General features: G+C 44.2%; 2 protein-coding genes across 6 annotated transcripts in view; both read right to left on the bottom strand.

Moving 5' to 3' along the window:
* The window catches only part of SPMAP2L (sperm microtubule associated protein 2 like), a gene marked incomplete at both ends in the record, with an annotated part of 41,672 nt that extends 34,568 nt beyond the window's left edge, over positions 1–7,104 (bottom strand). Inside the window, one exon of the mRNA XM_081149365.1 lies at positions 6,405–7,104. Within this exon, the coding sequence (XP_081005491.1) occupies positions 6,405–7,104 (700 nt within the window). The remainder of the gene's footprint in view (positions 1–6,404) is intronic.
* A 2,087-nt stretch (positions 7,105–9,191) lies between these two features.
* Positions 9,192–20,907, bottom strand: ARL9 (ARF like GTPase 9). Of its 5 annotated transcripts, XR_014000299.1 has the most exons (5): positions 20,551–20,892; positions 17,717–17,879; positions 14,851–15,026; positions 12,623–12,899; positions 9,192–12,105 (listed from the first exon to the last, which is right to left on the bottom strand). XR_014000299.1 is itself a non-coding variant. In XM_081158944.1 (4 exons), exons 1-4 carry the CDS (start codon positions 20,812–20,814, stop codon positions 12,720–12,722), a joined length of 783 nt encoding a protein of 260 aa, XP_081015070.1. In that variant the 5' UTR covers positions 20,815–20,907; the 3' UTR covers positions 12,424–12,719. The 5 variants fall into 5 exon arrangements, 4 of the variants coding, with proteins under 4 accessions (XP_081015070.1, XP_081015073.1, XP_081015071.1 ...); XM_081158944.1 differs by lacking the exon at positions 9,192–12,105 and having other exon boundaries at positions 12,424–12,899; positions 20,551–20,907; XM_081158947.1 differs by lacking the exons at positions 9,192–12,105; positions 17,717–17,879 and adding an exon at positions 19,966–20,127 and having other exon boundaries at positions 12,424–12,899; positions 20,551–20,612.
* Positions 20,908–21,321: the final 414 nt, after the last annotated feature.

Below are 21,321 nucleotides of genomic sequence, written 5' to 3'. Positions count from 1 at the left end.
AGTAAGAAAGGGGGAACACACAGACAGGTTTGTACAGTATTTTCGTGTATTTATATAAAGATACATTGAAACTAATAAACGTGGTTACCTGTTAATAAACGTGTCCCCCTTGAAAGAGGGGACAGGGTGGGGAGTGAGACATTTCCTTGTGGTCTTTTAATATTGTTTTGGCTCTTTAATCATGTGAGTGGCTTACAGATTTCAAAAAGTTTTTAAGTTAAAAAATTTTTCACTCAATATGATTTCCTTCCATACTCCCACACTTGCCTGAGATTCTGTTTCTTTTAAATCACTTCCTTCATTCCTTGTAAATCCAGATTAAATGCTCTGGGTTTTGTATACTTGAGATTAAATGTTTAGACTCTATTTCAGTTTATTTTAGATAAGTAGCTTAATGAGCACTTTAGGACATTTTTTTTCTTAGCCTTCCTTCTCTTTAAAAAAGGTAGTAGTGCCAGAAAAATGAAGTGGATGTTGTATAAGATACTCAGTCAACTTTACTTTGATGCTATGGATGTGTTGTTGCTATGGAAGTAAGTGTTCAGGCTGCCCAACCACACTGACAGTCCTCCAAAGGTGGGATCCATGTCTTACTCATCGACAGCTCAGGGCTTACAACCTGAACATAGTAAGTACTCAATAAAGTTTAATAGTGACAGTGATTAGGTGATGATACATTAGTAAGGTGATAGAATGACGGCACCTATTTTATAATATAAATTTTAAAAATTTGCACACAACCGAACTTTCATGTCTCAGTCATCATTACACCCCACAGGACACAGAAGAGTGCCTTCCTTAGTAGATGCTCAGGAATCTTTCATTGGGGGAAAAATCTTTATTGAGTGAGCAGAGGTATGGTCACATGCTGACCAAATATTGCTTAATGTTCACACTATTTTATGTAAATATTATATAAATATGCTTGATGCTTATTTGAGCTTTACTGAGGGAATAAACATGAAGACTTATTGGAATTTTTAACAAGAAAAATCTGGAAGACAAATAGAGAAGATAGGAAGCTTTAAAGTGGTGTTTTCTAAAACAGAACCTGAAAACATTTTAGAGAGAGTCTCATCATCAAGCTACTCCAGGGAGCCCACTTTAGGCAGCAGGACAGGGAAGGCCCTCGAAATGGTAGGCTTGCCCACTTTTTAAAACTGTGGGCTGAGGAGTCAACTATGAGATGGTGCTGGGCAAACAATATGCATCTAGGGAGAGGAAACCATACATGTTGATTGTGAAGCAGGGGCAAAAAACAGATTGGCTTTTTAGAGGAATAGAAAAAGAAGCCACTTTTGACTGGGGCAGAGTGAGCAGAAGGGAGGCTGGTAGGAGGTGAGGTCAGAGAGCCTGTGGCATGCTAGAGACCTCTGAAAAAAGTTTGGGAATGGGAAGTTTGGTAAGAGCAATGGGAAACCACAGGAAGGACTATGTAGTAAGTGAAAGATGTGATCTGATTCCGTTTTTAAAATACCCACTCTGGCTACAGTAGCAAAGAGATTGTAGGAGACAAGAGCAGAAGCAGGGAGACTACTCAGGAAGCTAATGTAGAAATCCAGGGGAGAAACGACCACAATTGGGGTGCGAGGTTAGCAGTGGAAATGAATGAATTCAGAAAATGTTCTAGAGAGAAAATGAACAGAACTTGCATTGGATGAATCAGATTTGAAGGTAAAGAGAGAGAAGTTAGGGAGAAATAGATTTTTTTTTTCTTTTGGCTTAAGCAATTGGATACCATTTTTTGCAAGCATCTAGTTGGAAGAATGAAAGGGAAAACAATAATAGGAGGAAAATCAAGACTTCTGCCTCAAAATACATTACATTTGAGATGCCTTTGATATATCCAAATGGAGATGTCCAATAGGCAGTTGAATTTATAAGTGTAGGACTCAGGAGCAAGAGTAGAACTGAGATATATAAATTTACAGAGCAGCAGCATAAACATGCTATTTAAAGCCATGATTGTAGATATGACCACCTAAGGTGGAAAAGTGGAAATAAAAAGGAATAGGCATCAGGATTCAGCCCTTTAGAGTTCAGGATAACGGAGAGGGCTCAGTAAATGAGAGAAGAAACAACCAGTCAGATCAGCGATAACCTGGGAGATTGTGGTGTCATAGAGGCCACGAGAAACAGGCATGTGTCTCAAGGAGGAAGTGGTCCATTGTATTAAACGCTGCCAAGAGGTCAAATAAGATAACAATACTAACACTACTACTACTAACGGCTAACATTTGAGCACTTGCGGTGTACCCCAGCCTCTTCTAAATGCTTTACAGGTAGTAATGCATTTAATCTTAGCAACCCTAACGACAGAGGAGGAACCATGGGATTTGGAAACACAGGCTGAATGAAGAGATCTTTCATTCAACAATTGCTAAGTCTTGACTGTTCCAGGTACCACTTGAGGCACTGAGAATGAAACAGTGGGAAAGACAAAAGTTCTACCCTCTGAGAGCTTGATGTAAATAGTAAACAAATAAAGGTATAAATAGAGACAAATAGCTAGATAAGTGCTTTAAAGAAAATGAGCAGAGTGATCTGGTATACCTTTGTAAGGAGGTGACAAACATTTCAGGGAAGAGTGTCCTTCCTGGCAGAGGAAAATCAAGTAAAATCATCATGAGGGGGAAGCAAGAAGGCCCACACAGCTGAAGAGCAGTGATGGTGGGAAGAGCTATGGGAAATGAGGTTGGGAAGGCAGGCAGAGGCCAGATCATGTGGGGCCTGCTAAGAATTTTAGAGTATAAACTCTGGAGAGTTGAGAGCAAGAGAGTTGCATATAGTTTATGTTCTAAGGGATTCCTGTGACCACTATACAAACAATAAACTAGGGTGGGAAGGTGGAGGGAGAATGGGGCAAGAGTAGAAGCTATTGCAGTGGACCAAGCAAAAGATAGTGGCCAAAAAAGATGATAAAGGTTTAAGATGTTAAGACATGGCCATAGTCATGATATATTTCAAAATTAAGGTTTGCTAATGATTTGAAGGCAGGGTGTAAGAGTAAAACAGGTGTCAAGAATGACTTCAAGCCCGGCTGGGGGTGGCTCAGCGGTTGAGGATCGACCTAGGATCCAAGCGATTGGGGTTCAATTCCCAGTCAGGGCACATTCCCGGGTTGCGGGCCCCAGCTGATCAATGACTGTCTCATCATTGATGTTTCTATCTCTCTCTCTCCCTCTCCTTTCCTCTCTCTGAAATCAAGAAAGACATTAAAAAAAAAAAAAAAAGAATGACTTAAGGCTTTTGACCTGAGCACCTGGATGAATGAATGGGGGTGACATTGCTGAAATGGGGAACAATAGGCGAAGGACAAGTTTGGGTGTGGAAATAAGAGTTCATATATGGCCACATTAAATTTTACATGCCTACTAGATATTCAGTTAGGTATGTTAAACAATTGGTTATAAAACTCTGGAGCTTAAGGAAGAAGTTGAGTCTAGAGATAATTTGGGAACTCAACCGCGTAAAATTAAAGCCAAGGAACTGATAACATCACTCAGGGAACGAGGAAAGTTCTAAAGAATCTAAGAAAATGGACCCATCACTCACTTCAGCCTAGAGGTTGGGAATAGAAGTGGGATCCAGCAAAGGAAACAGAGCTAGGAACAGTAAATGAGGTTGGATGACACTGAAAGCGGGAGTCAACTAAAGAAAGACTTCCAAGAAAGAGGGGATGTGTGTCAAGTGAATTAGATAAAGATGAAGAATTAACCTTTGAACTTGGCAAGGCAGAGGTCATTATGACCTTAACAGGAGCAACTTGGCTAAGTAGAGATGAAAGCTTCAGGGTGTTCTCAAGAGAATGGGAAGAGAGGATATGGCGATAATGACTTATTGGACAACTACTTTGAGGAATTTGTCTCTAAAGAGGAGCAGATAAACAGAAGTGGGACTTGGAGGGGTGCATGGGGTTAAGGGAAGGGTTTCTGTCTGTCTGTCTGTTTGTTTTAAAATAGGAGTTATTGCTGCATGTTCATGTGCTGATGATGGGAAAGATCCAGTAAAGAGAAGAAGAAAATAATGCAGGAGAGAGGGGGCTGGTTTTAGAAGAAAACAGCTTAAAGTTGGATGGGATGAGATCCAGCATATAGGTTGGGAGATTGCCCTTTAATAGGAATAAAGACAGTCCATCCATTATTAACAGGAGAAAAGGTAGAGTACATAGATAGATACTGGTAGTTTGGTAGCTTCTGTGTTGGAAAATGTGTTGACTAGGGACATGCAGTATGTTTGCAAAGCAGCACTGAGAGCACTGAGTGCCCACTTCAAGTTCCAGATCATGAGTTTAAAGATCAGCCAGAATAGATGTTTGTTTTTCTGTTGTCATCATCTGTTTTTTCAAGTGCAGACAAGAATTGGCAAGAAAAATAGAGGGAGAGGCAAGGGAGTTAAGGATGTTTGCAAAGGAGTAATTCCATTGGTGGACCATGGACTATAGAGTGAGTGAGGAGAGACAGAAGGACAGAAGGTGGTGATATATAATGAAAGGTTAATAGCCTCAGTGAGTTAGAGGTCTTTTGAGGCTGAAGAACTGATAGAGGGGGTACAGGAAAGAGTGAGGTGGAAATATAGGACATGGATAGAGTGTTTAAAATAAAGATTTTAGAAATGGTACAATTAACATTATCAAAGACTAGGGCCGGGGGTGCCCACGATGGAGTGAAGGACAAGATCATTCACAGTGAGGAGGCCAAGGAACTGAGAAGCCAAGTGGATCATCCATATGGGTGGTGAAATCTCCATACGTGATGACAGGGTTGGTGTTGGAGAGAAAGGCAGTCCACTAGAACAATTCAGTGGCGTGGACGGGTAAGAAGCCTAACTAGGTGGGTTGAGAGGATGATAGATGGGAAAATGTAGCCAGTGATTATAGACAACTCTTGTGACAACTTCTGCAGTGAAGGAGAACAAATAGTGGGAGAGGAGGGGTCTGAAGAAGACATGGGGACAGGTTGACTAAAAAGGGAGAGATGACGCCATAGGAGAGAGAAGAACTGCAGGAACACAGTTCTTCAGGAGATGGGTGAAAAGCATAAGTGGAGCACCTCGCTTTTCATAGAAAGAGGCATCATTCTTCCCTGCAGAAGCCATGGGTGCTGATTCAGATAAGGCAATGTATGGGTGGTGAGAAAATTAGGGAGTTTGTGACTGACTGCTTCTATTTTCTCAATCAAGTGTGAGGCAAAATCGTGAGCTATTTGGGGGTCAAAGGTGTGACGGTTGGAGGAGGTGAACAAAGGGCTTGCTGGGCAGTGCCAAGTGGCCACTTGAGGCTCGTGGTCCTGAAACTGAGATGGAAGTGCGCGGTGTGACTGTGGGTTTTGCACGGCAATAGTCGCCTGCTCAGGTGCAGGCAGATGGTGCGTGGTTGGGTTTAACCAGGGTTGGGGTTCTGATGGGGGTATAGTGGTTAGCCAAAGAGCCAGTGGGGTGGTAGACTGAGCGTGCTACTGGAACGAGACCGTAGAATCATGGCTGATAAAGAAGAGTCAAGGAGAATATGAGGTTTTTAAAATGGCCAACCAAGGGCCTGGAAGTCCCATGTGGACAGAGAACTGTTTTGGGCGGGGTCATCCATGAGAGGTCAGAAGTGAGCCTGTGTGATCAGAGCAAAGGATGTTCATACCCAGGTCCCACCAGCCCTGCTACCCTGTGAACTTGGTGAGGACTTGCTAAACGTGCCCTTTGAATACTTGCTCAGTGAGTATTTTGTTACTACAACTTTAACAATATAATAGCATTTCTTGAGTATCACCATGTGCCAAACACTGACAATATTCTCCCTTCAACAATCCCTCCCTTTAGCTGGGGAGAAAGATAATGATGAAACACAAAATCGTAAGTGCTGTCACAGAGTGGCAACCCAGAGGAAGGCAATAACTAACTGCAGAGAAGAATTAAGAAGGGCTCCAAGCCCAGCCCCGTGCGGCTCAGTGGTTGAGTTTTGACCCATAAACCTGGAGGTCACGGTGGGCTTCCCCGGCAGGGCACATGCCAAGGTCGCAGGCTCATACCCAGTGGGGGGCGAGCGGGAGGCCGGGGATGGATGACTCTCATCATTGATGTTTCTCTCTCTCTCTCTCTCTCTCTCTCTCTCTCTCTCTCTCTCTCTCTCTCTCTCTCCCTTCTTCTCTCTGAAGTCAATAAAAACATATTTTTAAAAACAAGGGCTTCAAAAGGAAGTGACATTGGATAATCAGGGACAGTTAGGTCATCAGAGAGAGTGAAGAGACTCAGTTACTCTCACTACTAGGGTCTCAGTTTCCCTTCAGGCCCCAAAGTAGGTGACTGCAGAGCAGCAGGTGGGTGGCACAAGAGTGCTCCGCCTTTAACACAAAGCGAGCGTGCAAAACCTTCACACTGGGACCCCCAGTTTTAGGTGAGGTCCCAACACCTACCGCTCAGGGAAGGCGAGGGAATCCGTGGCTGCAATCCAGTCATCTGAGTTGGGGTGATCACCACGGCGGTGCTGTGAGGCAGCTCAGCTTTGTGGGCCTTGCGGGGCTCATGGGGAACTTGGGTCCCCTGGGTCTTACAGGGCGGGTGGAGCTTGCGGGGCTCAAGGGGAGCATGGGGCTTCTGGGGCTCCTGGAGCTCGTAGGACTCGTAGGACTGGTAGGGCTCGTAGGGCTCATAGGGCTCGTAGGGCTCGTAGGGTTCACGGGGCTCCTGGGGCGCACGGGGCACGCAGGACTCGAAGGACTCATAGGGTTCGTAGGGTTCGTGCGGCTCCCAGGGAACAAGCAGGGAGCGGGGCTCAAAGGGCTCGTAGGGCTCGTAGGGCTTGTAGGGCTCAAAGGGCTCGTAGGGCTCGCAGGGCTCATAGGGCTCGTAGGGCTCGTAGGGCTTGTAGGGCTTGTAGGGCCTGTGGGGCCTGTAGGGCCTGTAGGGCGTGGAGTGGTCGGAGAGCAGGTACGGCTCATAGGGTTTCTGGGGCGCCTCTCGCCCGCCCTGCTCCTTGGCTTCCTCGGGCTCGGCGGGCGCATCGGGCACCTTGTGTGCCGGGGGCCTCGGGAGGGCGTCCGAGCCCGCTGATATTTCTGCTGTATCGTGGCCGTCGGACAGCTCGGATGAACCCGCAAACTCCTGGTTCTTCATGGGGCCCGGGGAGCTCCGGCCGCCCCAGCTGGGTCGCCGCTGGCTCCCGCACCACGGGGCGGGTGAGGGACCGCCCCGCCCCTTCCAGCCCCGCAGTCGACACAGAGGCGGCGCCTGGCCCTGTGCCCCGCCCCGGGGGTTCTCCGGTTGCCGAGGCGACGTGACGCGCTCCGGGCTCACAAGCGCGCCCGGCCGCGGAGAGAAGCCCGAGGCGCGGCGCGCTCCGGCCCGGCTGCTGCTCCTTGTGCCAGCGCGAGGACTTTCGGTGGCTCTGGGCTGTCGAGGCCCCGGTGCAGAACGTTACCGAGCCCCTCGGCCGAGCCAGGTCTCTGGGAGGTTTCCTGGCCCAGGCTCTTCACAGGCTCCGAGGGGATGCTGAGATTGACAGTCCAGAGCGCCGGTTCCTCTCTGGATTCTGCAGTCCCTTCCCAGCTGGTGTTCTGACTTGGCGGACCTCCAGTCAGGACACTCCAAAGGGCTTAGAATAAATCCCAGGCTTTGCAACATAAGGTGCCTTCTGCGAGACCTAGGCCTTGCCTCTCCCCTGCTGGGGGCTGCTCTGCCCTTACTGGGTGCATTCCAGCCGCCTTGTTCCTCTCTAACATGTCAAGAAGTTTCCCATTTCACTCCTTCCTGCACCTGGAGCCCACCTCTCCCCCGTTCACATCTGCCCAGGGCTGGTCCGGACAAGACGACCAGACCTCAGGGATTATATGGACGAATATGAGACCCTGGCAGAGGAATCAGTGCCCCTCCGAGAGATCTGCGGGATGGCTGCGTTAGAAGGGGAGGGTCCATCTTATTCTGGGATCATGTGCTATGTACCAGTGTTGTAGGCTTGGTGCTGACAGCAGTCCCTTGCCCAGGGAATCTGAGACTGAAGCCAAGTAGAGGTTAGCAGGGCCAAGAGATGGAGAGAAAGCTTTGCTTTGTTAGCTTTGAACCTCGGAAACCACCCATGCCCAAGTTTCCCAGTATAATGAGCCCCTCAAATCTTCCCTTTTCTTGACATACAAAAATCTAACTTGAATTTCCATCATTTTTAACTGAGAGAACATTCTGACACATCTTCTGGCACATAGTTGGTGCTCAATAAATGTTAACTAAATGAGTAAGTGAAAAGACAGATCTACTCTTAGTGTGCTAACTAAACCTATGGTTTCTGAGCCGGGAAGGCTGGCAACAGATGCCAGATTGTGGTAAGCTCTCCACGGTAATGAATGCCACCCCCATGAGATCTGTTGGGAAGACCGCCAGCCGGATAGCCTCTTTGACAGCACTCCCACCTGACTTTCCATTAGAAACCCCTGGGACACGTACCTCCCTCGACAGCCTGGGAGCATCTCAAGTCTTTGCTTTAATCATCCCAGCATCAGCAGTGACCACCACGCTGGCATTCGATGATAGCTCACTGAAGGGAAAACTCCAGCCATGACGTTTATTGCCAAAATGCAGAATCTAAAATCAAAATGTGAGAAAAGCAAGGCCAACCGAGGAAGAACAGAGAGATCATTTCGATCCAAGCGCTTTGGCATCATCTTTGAAAGAGGCACCTAGGAACTTACGTATTCCCCGACCACCCTAGAAAACATCATAAAAAGATACCTCATGGAACCAGAGTTCAGGGCTGGGAATAGTCGACGTTTGATTGAGTCGTTTTCCAGAGTGAAGATGAGTAAGACACAAGATGGTTAAGAAATTTACCCAGCGCCCAGGTCCTGCCATCCGTGGGGCAGAGGCTGACCGTCCAGGGCCTCTGACCAGCCTGAGTCATTGTGTGACCCGGTCGCCACGGGCCAGGCTGAAGGTCTGACATCGGATACCCAAATGGCTGTTGTGACGTCATTCTGTTAACCATCAACCTGTGGCTCTGACCGAGAGAAAGCTTGTCTCTCAGGGGGCAATCAGGAGTCATTTGGCACCTGCACACCCAAGTTCAATTATGTTCCATTTAGACCCAAAGTGTGATAGAGAAGGCTGAATGCTAACAATGGGAGGGGCTGTCTTCACCAAATTTGGCTTGTTATTTTGCTACAGATTCCAAATTTTAAAGGGAAGAATTTGCAGGACAAATCCTCTTTGCAAATCTTTTTTTATTTTTCAGTGAATAGTTTTCTTAGTCTTTTAAATAGACTTTTAAAGAGCAGTTTTAGGTTCACAATAAAATTAAGCAGAATCTACAGAGATTTGCCGTGCACCCCCGATCACACATAGCCTCCCTCATTACCAACATCCTCCACCAGAGTGGTACATTTATTACAGTCGGTGAACCTGCAATGACACGTCACGATCACCCAAAGTTTGTAGTTAGCATTCAGGCTCACACTTGGTGTTGTGCATTCCATGGGTTTGGACAAATGTGTAATGACATGTACCCACCAGTATAGTGTAAAACAGAGTATTTCACTGTCCTAAAAGTCCTGCGTGTTCCACCTATGCATCCTTCCCTCACCCACCTAGCCCCTGGCAACCACTGATCTTTTATTGTCTCCACACTTTTGCCTTTTCTAAAATGTCATGTAGTTGGAATCATGTCGTATGTAGCCTTTTTAGATAGGCTTCTTTCACTTAGTAATATGCATTCAAGTTTCCTCCATGTCTTTTCATGACTTGATAGCTCATTTCTTTTTTAGCATCGAATAATATTCCATTGTCTGGATTTATCCACTTATCTACTGAAGGACAACTTGGTTTCTTCCAGGTTTGGGTAGTTATGAATAAAGATGCTATAAACATCCTTGTGAAGATATGTATGTGGACATAAGTTTTCAGCTCCTGTGGGTAAATGCCAAGCAGCAAGATAGCTCCATTGCAGGGTAAGAGTATGTTTAATTATGTGAAAAACTGCCAAACTGTCTTTCAAAGTGACCGTACCATTTTGCATTCCCACATCGTCAGCATCTGGTGTTATGTGTTCTGGACTTTAGCCATTCTAATAGGTATGTGGTGGTATCTCGTTTTAATTTGCATTTCCCTGATGACATATGATGTGAAGCATCTTTTCACTTATTTGCCATCTGTGTATCTTCTTTGGTGAGATGTCTGTTAAGGTTTTTGATCCATTTTTAAACTGGGTTGTGTTCTTATTATTCAGAGTGCTTTGTGTATTTTGAGTAACAGTACTTTATGTTTCTTTTGCAAATATTTTTTTCCCAATCTGTGGCCTGTTTTTTCATTCTCTTGACATTGTCTTTTGCAGAGCAGGAAGTTTTGCTTTTAACAAAGTCCAGCTTACTAATTCTTTCTTTCACGGATCATGCCTTTGGTTTCGTATCTGTGATCCATTTTGAGTTAATTTTTGTATTTTTTTGAAGGTAGTAGGGTCTGGGTCTAGATTCTTTTACATTGTTGCTACATGTGGATGTCCAGTTGTTCCAGCATCATTTGTTGAAAAGACTATCTTAGCTCCATTGTATTGCCTTTGCTCCTTTGTCAAAAATCAGTTGCCTATATTTATGGAGGTCTATTTCTGGGTGTTCTAATCTGTTCCACTGATCTATTTGTCTATTTTTTGCCAAAACTACATTGTCTTAATTACTGTAGCTTTAAGGGACACGTACCTCTTGAATCAGGTAGTGTCAGTCCTCCAACTCTGTTCTTCTCTTTCAATACTGCATTGCCTACTCTGGGTCTTTTGCCTCTCTATATAAACTTGAGAATTAATTTGTCAATATCCACAAAATAACTTACTGAGATTTTGATTGGGATTGCATTGAATCTGCAGATCAAGCTGACAATACTGAGTCTTCCTATCTGTAAACATGGACTATCTCTCCATTTATATTTATTTTGTTGTTCTTTGATATCTTTCATCAGAGTTTTGTAGATTTTCTCACATAAAGCTCTATATTTTGTTAGGCTTATTTACACCTAAGTATTTTATTTTGGAGGGATGCGTTCTTAGTGATCACTAATGTAAGTGGATTAATAGCTACTGTATCTGTTGCTGTCTTCTACTTCTTGCCGTTCTTGGTTTCTGTTTTTGTCTTCCACTCTTTTCCACCTTTTGTGCTTTTAACTGAGCAGTTTACATGACTCCATTTTCTCTCATTTCTTAGCATATCGGTTATACTTGTACTTTTTTTTGTCCTCACCAGAGGATATGTTTTTATTGATTTTTAGAGAGGAAGAAGAGAGAGACATTAATATGAGAGAGGAACATCGATTGGTTGCCTCCCATGTGCGCCCTGACTGGGGATCAAACTCGAAATCTAGGTATGTGCCCTGACCAGGAATCGAACCAGCAACCTTTTGGTGCATGGGACAACACCCAGCCAACTGAGCCACACCAGCCAGGGCTGCTTGCTTTTTTCTCACTGTGCTATCCCAATATTTCTTTCCCTACAGTGTTAAACATATACTTAAAGGAGAGGCACCTGGATTTTTACTTGAAAAGAGAAAAATTTATTAACACATTGCGTACCGCATAGAAATCTCTAAGACATACGCCAGGGACTACACGTTTTTGGGCAAACTGCACGTTATTTAAATCATCATAACTACAGATCATAATGCACTTTAGGTGTTGTTTTTCAATAATTATAACATTTTTATTTACAAAAACAATTAAACAATTAAAGTTCCTAGTACTTTTTTAACGTATGGTACTGCGTAAAACATTTTCCTCTATGAACCAAACAAAATTTACATAAGTATCTAGATTGGCTCCTTTTTCCATGGGCGGCACAAACTCTGCAGGCTCTCATAGGAATCGTCAAAACAGTCATCCGCATCTTCGATCTCACTAGGAATATCTGATAAATTATCGTTAAATACTTCCGGAAGTGTATCAGTTTCGTTGGTTTCCTTCCTTTTTCTGAGAGAAGGCATTTCTGAAAGTGCCAGGAACTTGAAGACGAAGACTATTTGAATGACCAAAATACAATGTAACTGCAATGCTTTATGGGTTCATGCAATTATATAGTTTTTCGTAGATTGACCTGCACGGTTTCCACCAATGAGATAGCTTCATTCGATGTGGACAAGACAGTGTGTTGACATCTAAGGTCCATAACAGATGGCACGTGAAAAATGAGAAAACTTGTGAGTGGTACGAAGTGTTAAAACGTGAATAAAAATTTCATGTTGTTGAAAAACTACAAATGGGATAAACGCTTGCTAATGTTCACTTTAATTTTGTAACTTAAAACTCCAAATTCTGTCCTAGCCAGTTGCTCAGTGGTTAGAGCATCAGCCTGTGGACTGAAGGGTCCCGGGTTCGAGTCCAGCAAACCTTGGTTGCAGGCCCGATCCCATGCAGGAGGCAACCAATCGATGTGTCTCTTTCACATTGATGTTCCTATCTCTCTCTCTCTCTCCCTCTTCTGCCCTCTCTGAAAAGCAATGGAAAAAATTTCCTCGTGTGAGGATTAAAACAAACAACAACAGAACTCCAAATTCCCCCAAATACAGTTACCAATACTTTTAAAGTGCAAAATCTAAATAAAGACATGCTCTTCATCAATTAACATTCTCTTTGTATATATGCCATGCATTGAGAAAATAGGAAATGGCTTACTTTTTATTTGAAAGTGGAAACTGTTGGCGTCAAGCCTGCCACTCAACACTCCCTGGTGACACTTAGATTGTGAGTGGCACAGTGGGCCTGGGCCTGGTCACTGCATATCTGCAGTCAGGTGTGCAATCAGGTCTTTGGCGTCTTGCATGGTGGAGGGTATCTCTGAGCCATTCTCAGTCACTTGGGTCCCAAACAAGAACATCGTCCTGTCATTTCCCACGTCAGATAAGGCCAAAGCTTCGTGGATGTCTGTAATGTGATAGGCTGCTTCAAGATCCTTCACCAAGAATGAAAAAAAGAATAGGAAAAAGTTGGTTATTTTGCATTTACTGCTCTCAATGACCCACACTTATTTTAATATAGAGGATATTGTGATCCCATTATTATGACCCTACTGGTTGTTTGAATATAAAGATTTTTCACCAGAATTAAACCAGTGTTTATGAGTGATCACAAAAAATACATATTTTTGGAATGAAGTTAAACCAATATAATACCTTAATCAATTTTCTAAACAGTACAGTCAGTTGCTTCTAACTTTTTCTATTTTCATTTCCCCAGAATTACATTTAATAGGATCAATTATTTTATTTTTTAATATGTTTTTATTGATTTCAGAGAGAAAGTAAGGGAGAGAGAGAAACCTCAATGATGTGAGTCATTGATTGGCTGCCCCTACTGGGGATCAGGCCTGCAACCTGGACATGTGCCCTGACCCGGAATCAAACCGTGACCTTCTGGTTCATGGGTCAACTCTCAACCACTGAGAACACCAGCCAGGCAATAACATCAATTATTTTAAATTTATTTTTAATAGATACTCATTCATTCATTGGTTTTTGCCCATTATCATGTTTTGTTGATTACAGCATTTGCCATTGTGAGTTTTCTTTGGTGACCATTATTTCTACTGAACCAAAAAAATTTGGATCAAATTTTGCAGGGATGAAGGGAGACAGAGAAAAGAGCAGGGAGGGAGTGGACTTAGAAAACAAAGTGGTGGGAAAAGGAAGCTGAGAGGGGAGGCCAGGTGGAGAGAAAGATGGAGAGAGAGGGAAACCCACAGGGAGAGGCGGAGAGATGACAATGAGACAGAAACCTGCATGGCAAGGTCGAAACCTTCTTGAGGTCAAAATTTCTTTGCCTCTCACACAACAAGTACTTATGCAAATGACCTGTGATATTCCCTTTCCTAAATACGCACACAGATTTCAGCTACAGTTTTTAAGTCCTAAAGTTTAAGCATTTTCACTCCTAAACTGCATTTGTAATTGGCTTTTAGTAGTTTGATAGTGTTCTCCTTAAGCTTTAGGGGATCTTTTTAAAATCTCTGGAAATAATCCAATATTGTGTTATTTTTTTCTTGTACCAATGTGAACCTATCAGATTCCATGACTGGGAGCCTATGAGGCTTTTCCTGATTTGTACTTGGCATGTGGCTGGAGTTGATTACCTCTCTGGATGTCGGTCGTCCCAATATACTGCCTGTCTGACTCCTGAATTCCTTCAGTCCTAGAGCCTGCAGTGGCTTTTGTGACAGTGTTAATGGGTCCAGTAGCATGTGGACGATGACTCAGGTTACTAATTCACTGATGGCATTGGAGAGGAAATACGTAAGAGGAGGGTGTCGGCTGGGAAGAGGGACTCCTCGTAATGATAAAAGTCCATCAGGGATAATTCTGCTATGAGCATGGTGTGCAAATATGTTTGAGTCCCTGTTTTCAATTTTTTTCAACTGCTGGATCATATGAGAATTATATTTTTAATTTTTTTAAGCAACTGCCATACTGTTTTCCATAGCGGCCAGACCATTTTACATTCCCACCAACAATACACAGGGTTCCATTTCTCCATGGATGTTTAATACTTTTAATACATGTGTATGAAATAAATTCAGGTCTGTCAAACTGATCTAAAACAATTTCTTTATACGTGGCAGACGCAAATACTTTGTTGAAAACAAAAGTAAATGTTTATTGAATTAAGTTTAACACATATTTGTTAGATTCCTACTATGCTAAGGCAGTATACAAGGTATTATAAGGGACGCAAAGGTGAACAGAAGTCTCTACTCTCAAGGTGTTTATAATCCAGTAGATTGAATAAGTATAAATTGAACTGATTGTACAGAATATTGTTTAATATCTACTTGTTAAAAGTAGACATTTCTATTTCTTGAGTTAATAATAAAACTACTGAGTATAAATTATATGTGCACAGATGTTTACCTGTTTGTTTGCAAACACAACCAGAGGGATGATTGGGTTTGTTTCAATTAATTGATGAAGGCATTTCTTGGCTTCAGGTAATCTGTTGTGATCTGCTGAATCCACCACAAAGATCAGCAGTATTCCCCTGGACACGTACATTTCCCAATAGGAACGGAAAGGTTCACTGCCACCAACTGCAAAGAAGAGTAGGGAAAGAAGACATACAAAAAGTCATAGCTGCATCCGCCGAGGGGGGCAGGAAAGGCACGCTTGCATAACGTCCGAACCCTAGACAGGTGTCCTAATACCACTGTGTTAGAGTGACCCAGCTGAGAATGGCCAGAGAGGTGATACTGGGGGAGGAACTGGTGGACGTCTCACCCTCCACAAGTGACTTATCCAGCCTGGAACAGGAAGGGTCAGCATAAAATACTAGGTACTACAGTGAACGCCTCCTGCTCTGTTAGACATAGCGGCCGTGGTGGCCCCTGCGGGTCCATCAACGACAGCTCAAAAATGGGAATAATCTCCTAAAATAATTCAGGATGGCAGATTAAAGCACATATTTCTCTAGAGTAATCTTTAAATGGACTGAATGCATCGGGTAGCCTCACTTGCACAATTTTTTTTATTCCTTTGTCAAAATCCCAGAACTAATTTCTCCTCTTAATTTTGAGAGTTAATATGTTCCAGTGGGCATTCACTAATACTTGCCTCAGGAAAAAAGTGCCTTTGTATTATTTCATTCTGTTAATTCTCAGTAGAAACTTTCTGGTTAATGACAATATTATATACACAATGAATTTAGTTTTTCTTTTTCTCTTAGGATGGGAGTTGGCAAACTATGTCCCACAGTCTTGGCCCACTGTCTATTTTTGTACAGAACCATGAAGAAAGAATGGATTTTACATTTTTAAATGTTTGAAAGAAAAAGAATATTTCATGGCATGTAGACATTATATCACATCTGGATTCATGTGCACAGATACAGCTTTTTCAGGACAGGCATGTGGATTTGTATCCATATCATCTGTGACTACTCTCCCACCAGAACCACGGAGTGGAGTCTTTGCAACAGACCATGTGGCCCACAAAGCCTAAACTATTTACTATCCGGTCTTTTATGAAAAAAGTTTGCAGACCGCTCTTTTAGGAACTTAATAAAAGCATTTTCCATACTATGGGAAAGGGTCTTTATTTACTTATCCTTTGTTTTTCTTTGTATTGAGTCAGCTAGTCATTCTTTGAAATATTTTGAATTTTTAAAAGGCTGTATAATCTTCTAACTAGTTCATATGGTTTAAATATATTTAGTTTAAACAAGAATGAACATTTGGTTTCTCTTTTTTTTTTCTTTTTTTTTTTTGGTGACATTTTACCTATATAGGGATTATCTTTCAGTTATTAACTTCTAACTTAACTACAATGTAGTCAGAGAACATGCTTTGTGTGATGCCTTTTCGTTGAAAAAATGTGTTAAGACTTGCTGCATGGTCCAGTAAGTGGTCAGTTTTGGTAAATGTTCCATGAGTGTTTGAGAAGAATGCGTATTTTAGCTTTTGGATGTAGCTAAAATTGTCTAACTAGACAATTTTATATTGTCGAATAGATAGAAGTTGATTATGTTTAAATTTTGTGTGTATCTGCAGATTTTTCTCTCCTTAATCCTATTAAAAATTGGCAAATATGTTGAAATCCCTCACACCACTCATAGATTTGTCCATTTCTCCCCCTAGTTGGATCCTTCCTTCCCTCCCTCCTCCCTTCCTTCTTTCCCTCCCTCCATTCCCTCCCTCCCTTCTTTCCTTCCTTCCTCCTTTTCCTTTTTTTTTATATTTTGAAACTAATTTTCTAGCTACCTATTTGGTCAAAATAATAATTTCTTCTATAGCTTCTGGGCAAATTGAAACTTCTATTCCTAATATAATGCTTTTTTCTTAAAGATTTGCTTAGCGGGTTACCAATTTCTCTGCTCACTATTTTCTCTTTGTAACTGGGCAAAAGCAAAATTCAAAAGGTGATTGCAGTAATCTAAGTAGGAGACAATAGAGTTTCCAACTCAAATAAGGGTAGCAGGAAAGGCTGTAACTGATGAATTCGAGATTTGTTGTAGAGGTAGAAAAAGTCATAGTGTTTTACTGGAGGTGGGGGTACAGAAGGAGGAAATAGGGGAGACTTCTGGTTTTCTGTCTTTAGCAACTTGATGGGTGCTGACCAGTGGATTATAAGGAAAGGAACAGCTATGAAGATAACTCAGGCATTTTGTTTTGTCCACGTTAGGTTTGAGAGGCCAATTAGACAGCGAGGTGGAGATGTCAGGAGACCCTTGAATATGTTTGGGATGGACAGATAAATCTGGGAGCCATTAGCATATAGATGGTACTTAATGCCAAGAAGATGGATGAAATCATCAGGAAAAGAGTGTAAAGAGAAGATAAGAGGATCTGATGAAATTCTGGGAAGAGCAGTATTTAGGGCAGTGGTGACTGCAGAATTACCATAGGGTGGGGGCTTCTGGGCTGCCCTACAAGAGGTCTGGGGTTTGTCTGTAGTTGCATTCCCAGAGAAGGAAGCACACTACATTTACTTCGAGTGCATGTTTATTTGGGGTAGTGAGGGAGGAGGTAGGCTGTTACAGGACGGGTATAAAGCCTTCCTCTCAGCCCCCCTTTATCACCACCACTGGAAAAAGGGGAAAATCAAAAGCGCAGGAAGTGATTTCCCCTGCAGTGCACCTAGTATTAAGCTACACATGCTTTCTAAGTATCTAGGAAAAGCTGACCCAGTGGTACTTTTCACAAGGACCCAGTGTTGATAATATTATGTCCAGCTTAAGGTATAACAAAAGGATGCTGTCCTGTAACTAATGAGAAAGAGGGCTTACTCTCCAGGAACTCCATCTGGCTGTCTTCAGTGTTGACGCACACTGCATGGAAACCTTGGGTGGGTGCCTCGCTGTGCTGGACTCTGTTTAAAGCTAGAGAGTGGAGAAGACTGGTCTTTCCTGCTCCATCGAGGCCCAACACTAGGATATGATTATCTACCTCCTGTGAAACAAAGGATAAATCAATAAACCTATGCTATCAGGGCCTTGTTTTCCCGGTCCCTGGCAGTGTGCTTGCCTGTGGTAGGCCACAAAAATACTTGTGGGATTGTAAACCAGAATAAAACTTCATAAAGCATTTAATAGATCTAGGACAAACTATACCAATCAGTTTATATTTTAAAACCAGCCACTAGTTATGTGATGCTAATTGCATATTCCTTCTCCATCCTCCAACTCCTGGTCAATCAATCAAATAAATTCTATATATCAGGATTTGGGGGAGGTGCCAGAGATCACAGGGCCAATTTTCAAAATTCACTTTGCTTCTTGAGTTCAGGTCCACTGCAGACTGCACCAGAATTCAGTTTGCTGTTTGGAATCTTGGTTCCTCATGGTGCCTCCAGTATTGACTGTGCCGCCCAGCATGTAAGCATCCAAGGTCTCATTAATCTATCTTGTTTTCCCAATTGGATCATTAGATTAAAAGCTCTAGGCAAGGTTCCCCTCTTATACTTTTAAATATAAGTACCATGATTAAATGAAAAAGCTAAGATTATAGAAGTTGTTAAACCAGTTCCAATCACAAATGAGCATTTATTTTAAAACTTGTTAAAACCTTTTGAACTAGACATAAGCTTTAGACAGCAACATTCCACCAACATACCAGCCTTAGAAACTTTTATGACAAATGACTGAGGGACAACAAGGTCAGGCTGGTATGAAGAAAGAAAAAGAAAGTTCAGAGTGCTCAGAACGGTGGCTTTTAGGATACAAACTTCAACGTAAATAGTAATAAACTAGCAACAATACAGCCAAACTGCTCACAGAAAGTTAATTCTATTTCCCAAACAGCCTACAAAGAGGTTTCTCACGCACAGAAAACACTAGTAAATGTCTTCAAACAATAATCTTTTACATTTCTGCTTGAACACTAAATGCTGAAATTAGATTTAGACTGGATTTCAGGTAAAAAAGTGATCCAAAACAGCACTACAATGTTTATCCCACGGTTTTTTGTTTTTTTTTTAAATAAGATCTACGTGGACGTAGGGTGCCTTAATTTCTGGTCTAATAGAGACTTGTGTAGAGAGCATGCTTTATGAAGGCTATCTACAGAATAACAGAATTAGAAAAAGTATGTTTGCTTTTAGAGTCAGTTCTCAATGGTTTTTAAAGCAAGTGGTATTTCCACAGATGTTTCCTATCTCCACCCCGACCTCCTTCCCCATTCCCTCTCATCTGCATCTAAATGTTATAATGTCATTCTGGGAGTGGATGGAAACTTGATGTACAGAGGAGACTTGACTGGATGGTTTAAAACTGCATCCTTTAAAGCAGTGGCATCAAGAGATGGCTGCAGAGTGTGGCTTATGTCCCCCTCATTATCTCCACCAATGGCCCTACTCAGGCTACCCCAATATTTCATCAATTCCACGAAATTGTTTTCCCCACATTTTAAAATCTCTGAACTGAGGATTTTACAATCCTTGGTATGTCTTACTTTAGCTGGAAACATTTATTTTTTTCTTTCTTAGTGGTATGTAAAATAATGGTCTCTTAGAGCCTGTTAAATATTGTGAGGAAAAAAACAGTTCCCTACTCCCTTTCCCACCACATTGTTCCCCCTAAATTCCCCCTATCTAGCAATTCGGCAGGCACTGATGCTTTACATTCTGCTTACTTTTTAGTCTAAAAGACATGCTCCCTCATGTTTATAATCTCTTAAGGAAATCTGGGATTACTGTAAAGCAAGAGTTCACACACAAAATGTGATTCCCAACACCACTGTTCCTGGTCAGCTGTTCCTTTAACTACAGGTGGACCTATGCAGTCTGTTTTACCAGAAATCAAATCTACGTGAATAATTCACATTTAGAACCAGAAAGCAGCTTTGAGCCCAGGAACTCAGGAGTACAGAGCTCACTAAGCTGATCCAAATGATGCCTGGTTTTTCTTTCTTCCCCCCACCCCACTCCCAATCTTAAAATTGTGGTAAAATACACATAAAATGGATCATCTTAACCAGTTCTAAGCAGACAGTTCAGTGGTATGAAATACATTCATCCACAATGTGCAGCCATCACCACCTCCGCCTCCAGAAGCTTTTCGTCCTGTAAGACACACTCCGCACTCGCTCAACACCAACTCCGCGCTCTGCCGTCGCTGCGGTTTGACTCTGGGCTCACGTACGCGGGCTCCCGGGTATCGCCCAGCTCAGACCCCCCTTTAAACCTCTGGGAGAGGCCCTTCTGGACGTGTGGAAGCAAGGGACGCGGTCACCGCAATGCCACAGAAAAAGCCCAGACAGGTTAAAAACACAGCCGGCCCAAATCCGGAGCCCTGCACCCTCCGCCGAAGAGCGTATTCAACAGAGGACGGCAGAGCCGCGCGGCGAGGGCCGGCCTGGGGGGGCGGCGGAGAGGGGCCCTTCCCGGCTCTCCCCCCTCCTCCCCAGCTCCGGCCGGGCGACGGGGGCGCAGGCCGGGGTTAGCGGCGAGGGCGCAGAGAGGGGCCGGCTCCCGGTCGTTGGAAGCTCGACACTTTCCCTTCCATCCCCAGGCGAAAAGCCCCGAACGAGACCCGGTTCCCTCCCGCGGGGCCCGGGGCGTAACGGGCGCCCGGCCTCAACGCCCAACAATGGCAGAGGGAGGGTCCGAGGCCCGGCGTCTCACCGGCGGCTCCAGCTGGGGCTTCGCCAAGACTCTGCTGCTCTCCTTCTTCTCGCTCTCGTCTTTCCCCTTGAGCTGTTCCTTCCCTTTCTCCGCCTCCCGCTCTCTCTTTTCCTCCCCTTTACTCTTACTTTTCTCCTTTTCTTTGTCCTTAATTTTCTCCTCCGCCTCTTTCCTCTTCTCTTTCTCCACCGCCCCCTTTTCCCGAATCCTCTCTCTCTCGGGCTCGCCCCCCCTCGCTTTCTTTTTCACTTTCCCCCTCTCCATCCTCACAGCCCCGCTCCTGCCCCCCGCGCGCCCGCCCGAGCCGGGGCCCTGGGTCCCCGCAGGTGTGGCCCAGCTCGGGCGCGCGCACAGCCGTAGGTCACGTGGCTTAGGCCACGCCCGCGGTCACCACGGCGGCGGCCAGGGGCGCGCAGGCGGCCACCCACCCAGCGCCGTGGTCCCGAGAGCGTGCCGCAGATCCGCCAGCCCGGCACCTGAGAGCGGAGGCGGACTGACCCTGCCGGCGGAGGAGCTGGAGGGCCGAGCCCAGACCCAGGCATCCTGAAGGCCCGGCGCACAGCTCGCGGCGCGGGGAGAGCGTACCCGGGGTCTACTTCCTTGAGGGCCGACTGTGGCGCGACCCCCGCGAGGCAGGCAGGGTGTCTCAGCCAGCCCTTCCACGCGGCCCAGGTGTAAGCTCACCTCTCCCAAGTCATCCCCAAGCCCACCCAGCTCACGGGCCTCCCGCCAGGAGAACCCTGAGGGGCAGGAGTGCTGAGCACCACCAGA

Source organism: Miniopterus schreibersii (assembly GCF_964146895.1).
Source record: "Miniopterus schreibersii genome assembly, chromosome: 1".
Taxonomy (NCBI): Eukaryota; Metazoa; Chordata; class Mammalia; order Chiroptera; family Miniopteridae; genus Miniopterus; species Miniopterus schreibersii.
Note: the sequence above shows the minus strand (reverse complement) of the source record. Positions and strands in the feature narration are given on the sequence as shown.

Excerpts from the sequence above, each read along its gene's own strand:
- ARL9 (XM_081158944.1), bottom strand. The coding sequence starts at position 20,814 with ATGGAGAGGGGGAAAGTGAAAAAGAAAGCGAGGGGGGGCGAGCCCGAG. Across the intron at positions 17,880-20,550 it reads AGCCCCAGCTGGAGCCGCCG|GAGGTAGATAATCATATCCT; the intron begins GTGAGACGCCGG and ends TTTGTTTCACAG. Across the intron at positions 15,027-17,716 it reads CCAGATGGAGTTCCTGGAGA|TTGGTGGCAGTGAACCTTTC; the intron begins GTAAGCCCTCTT and ends TCTTCTTTGCAG.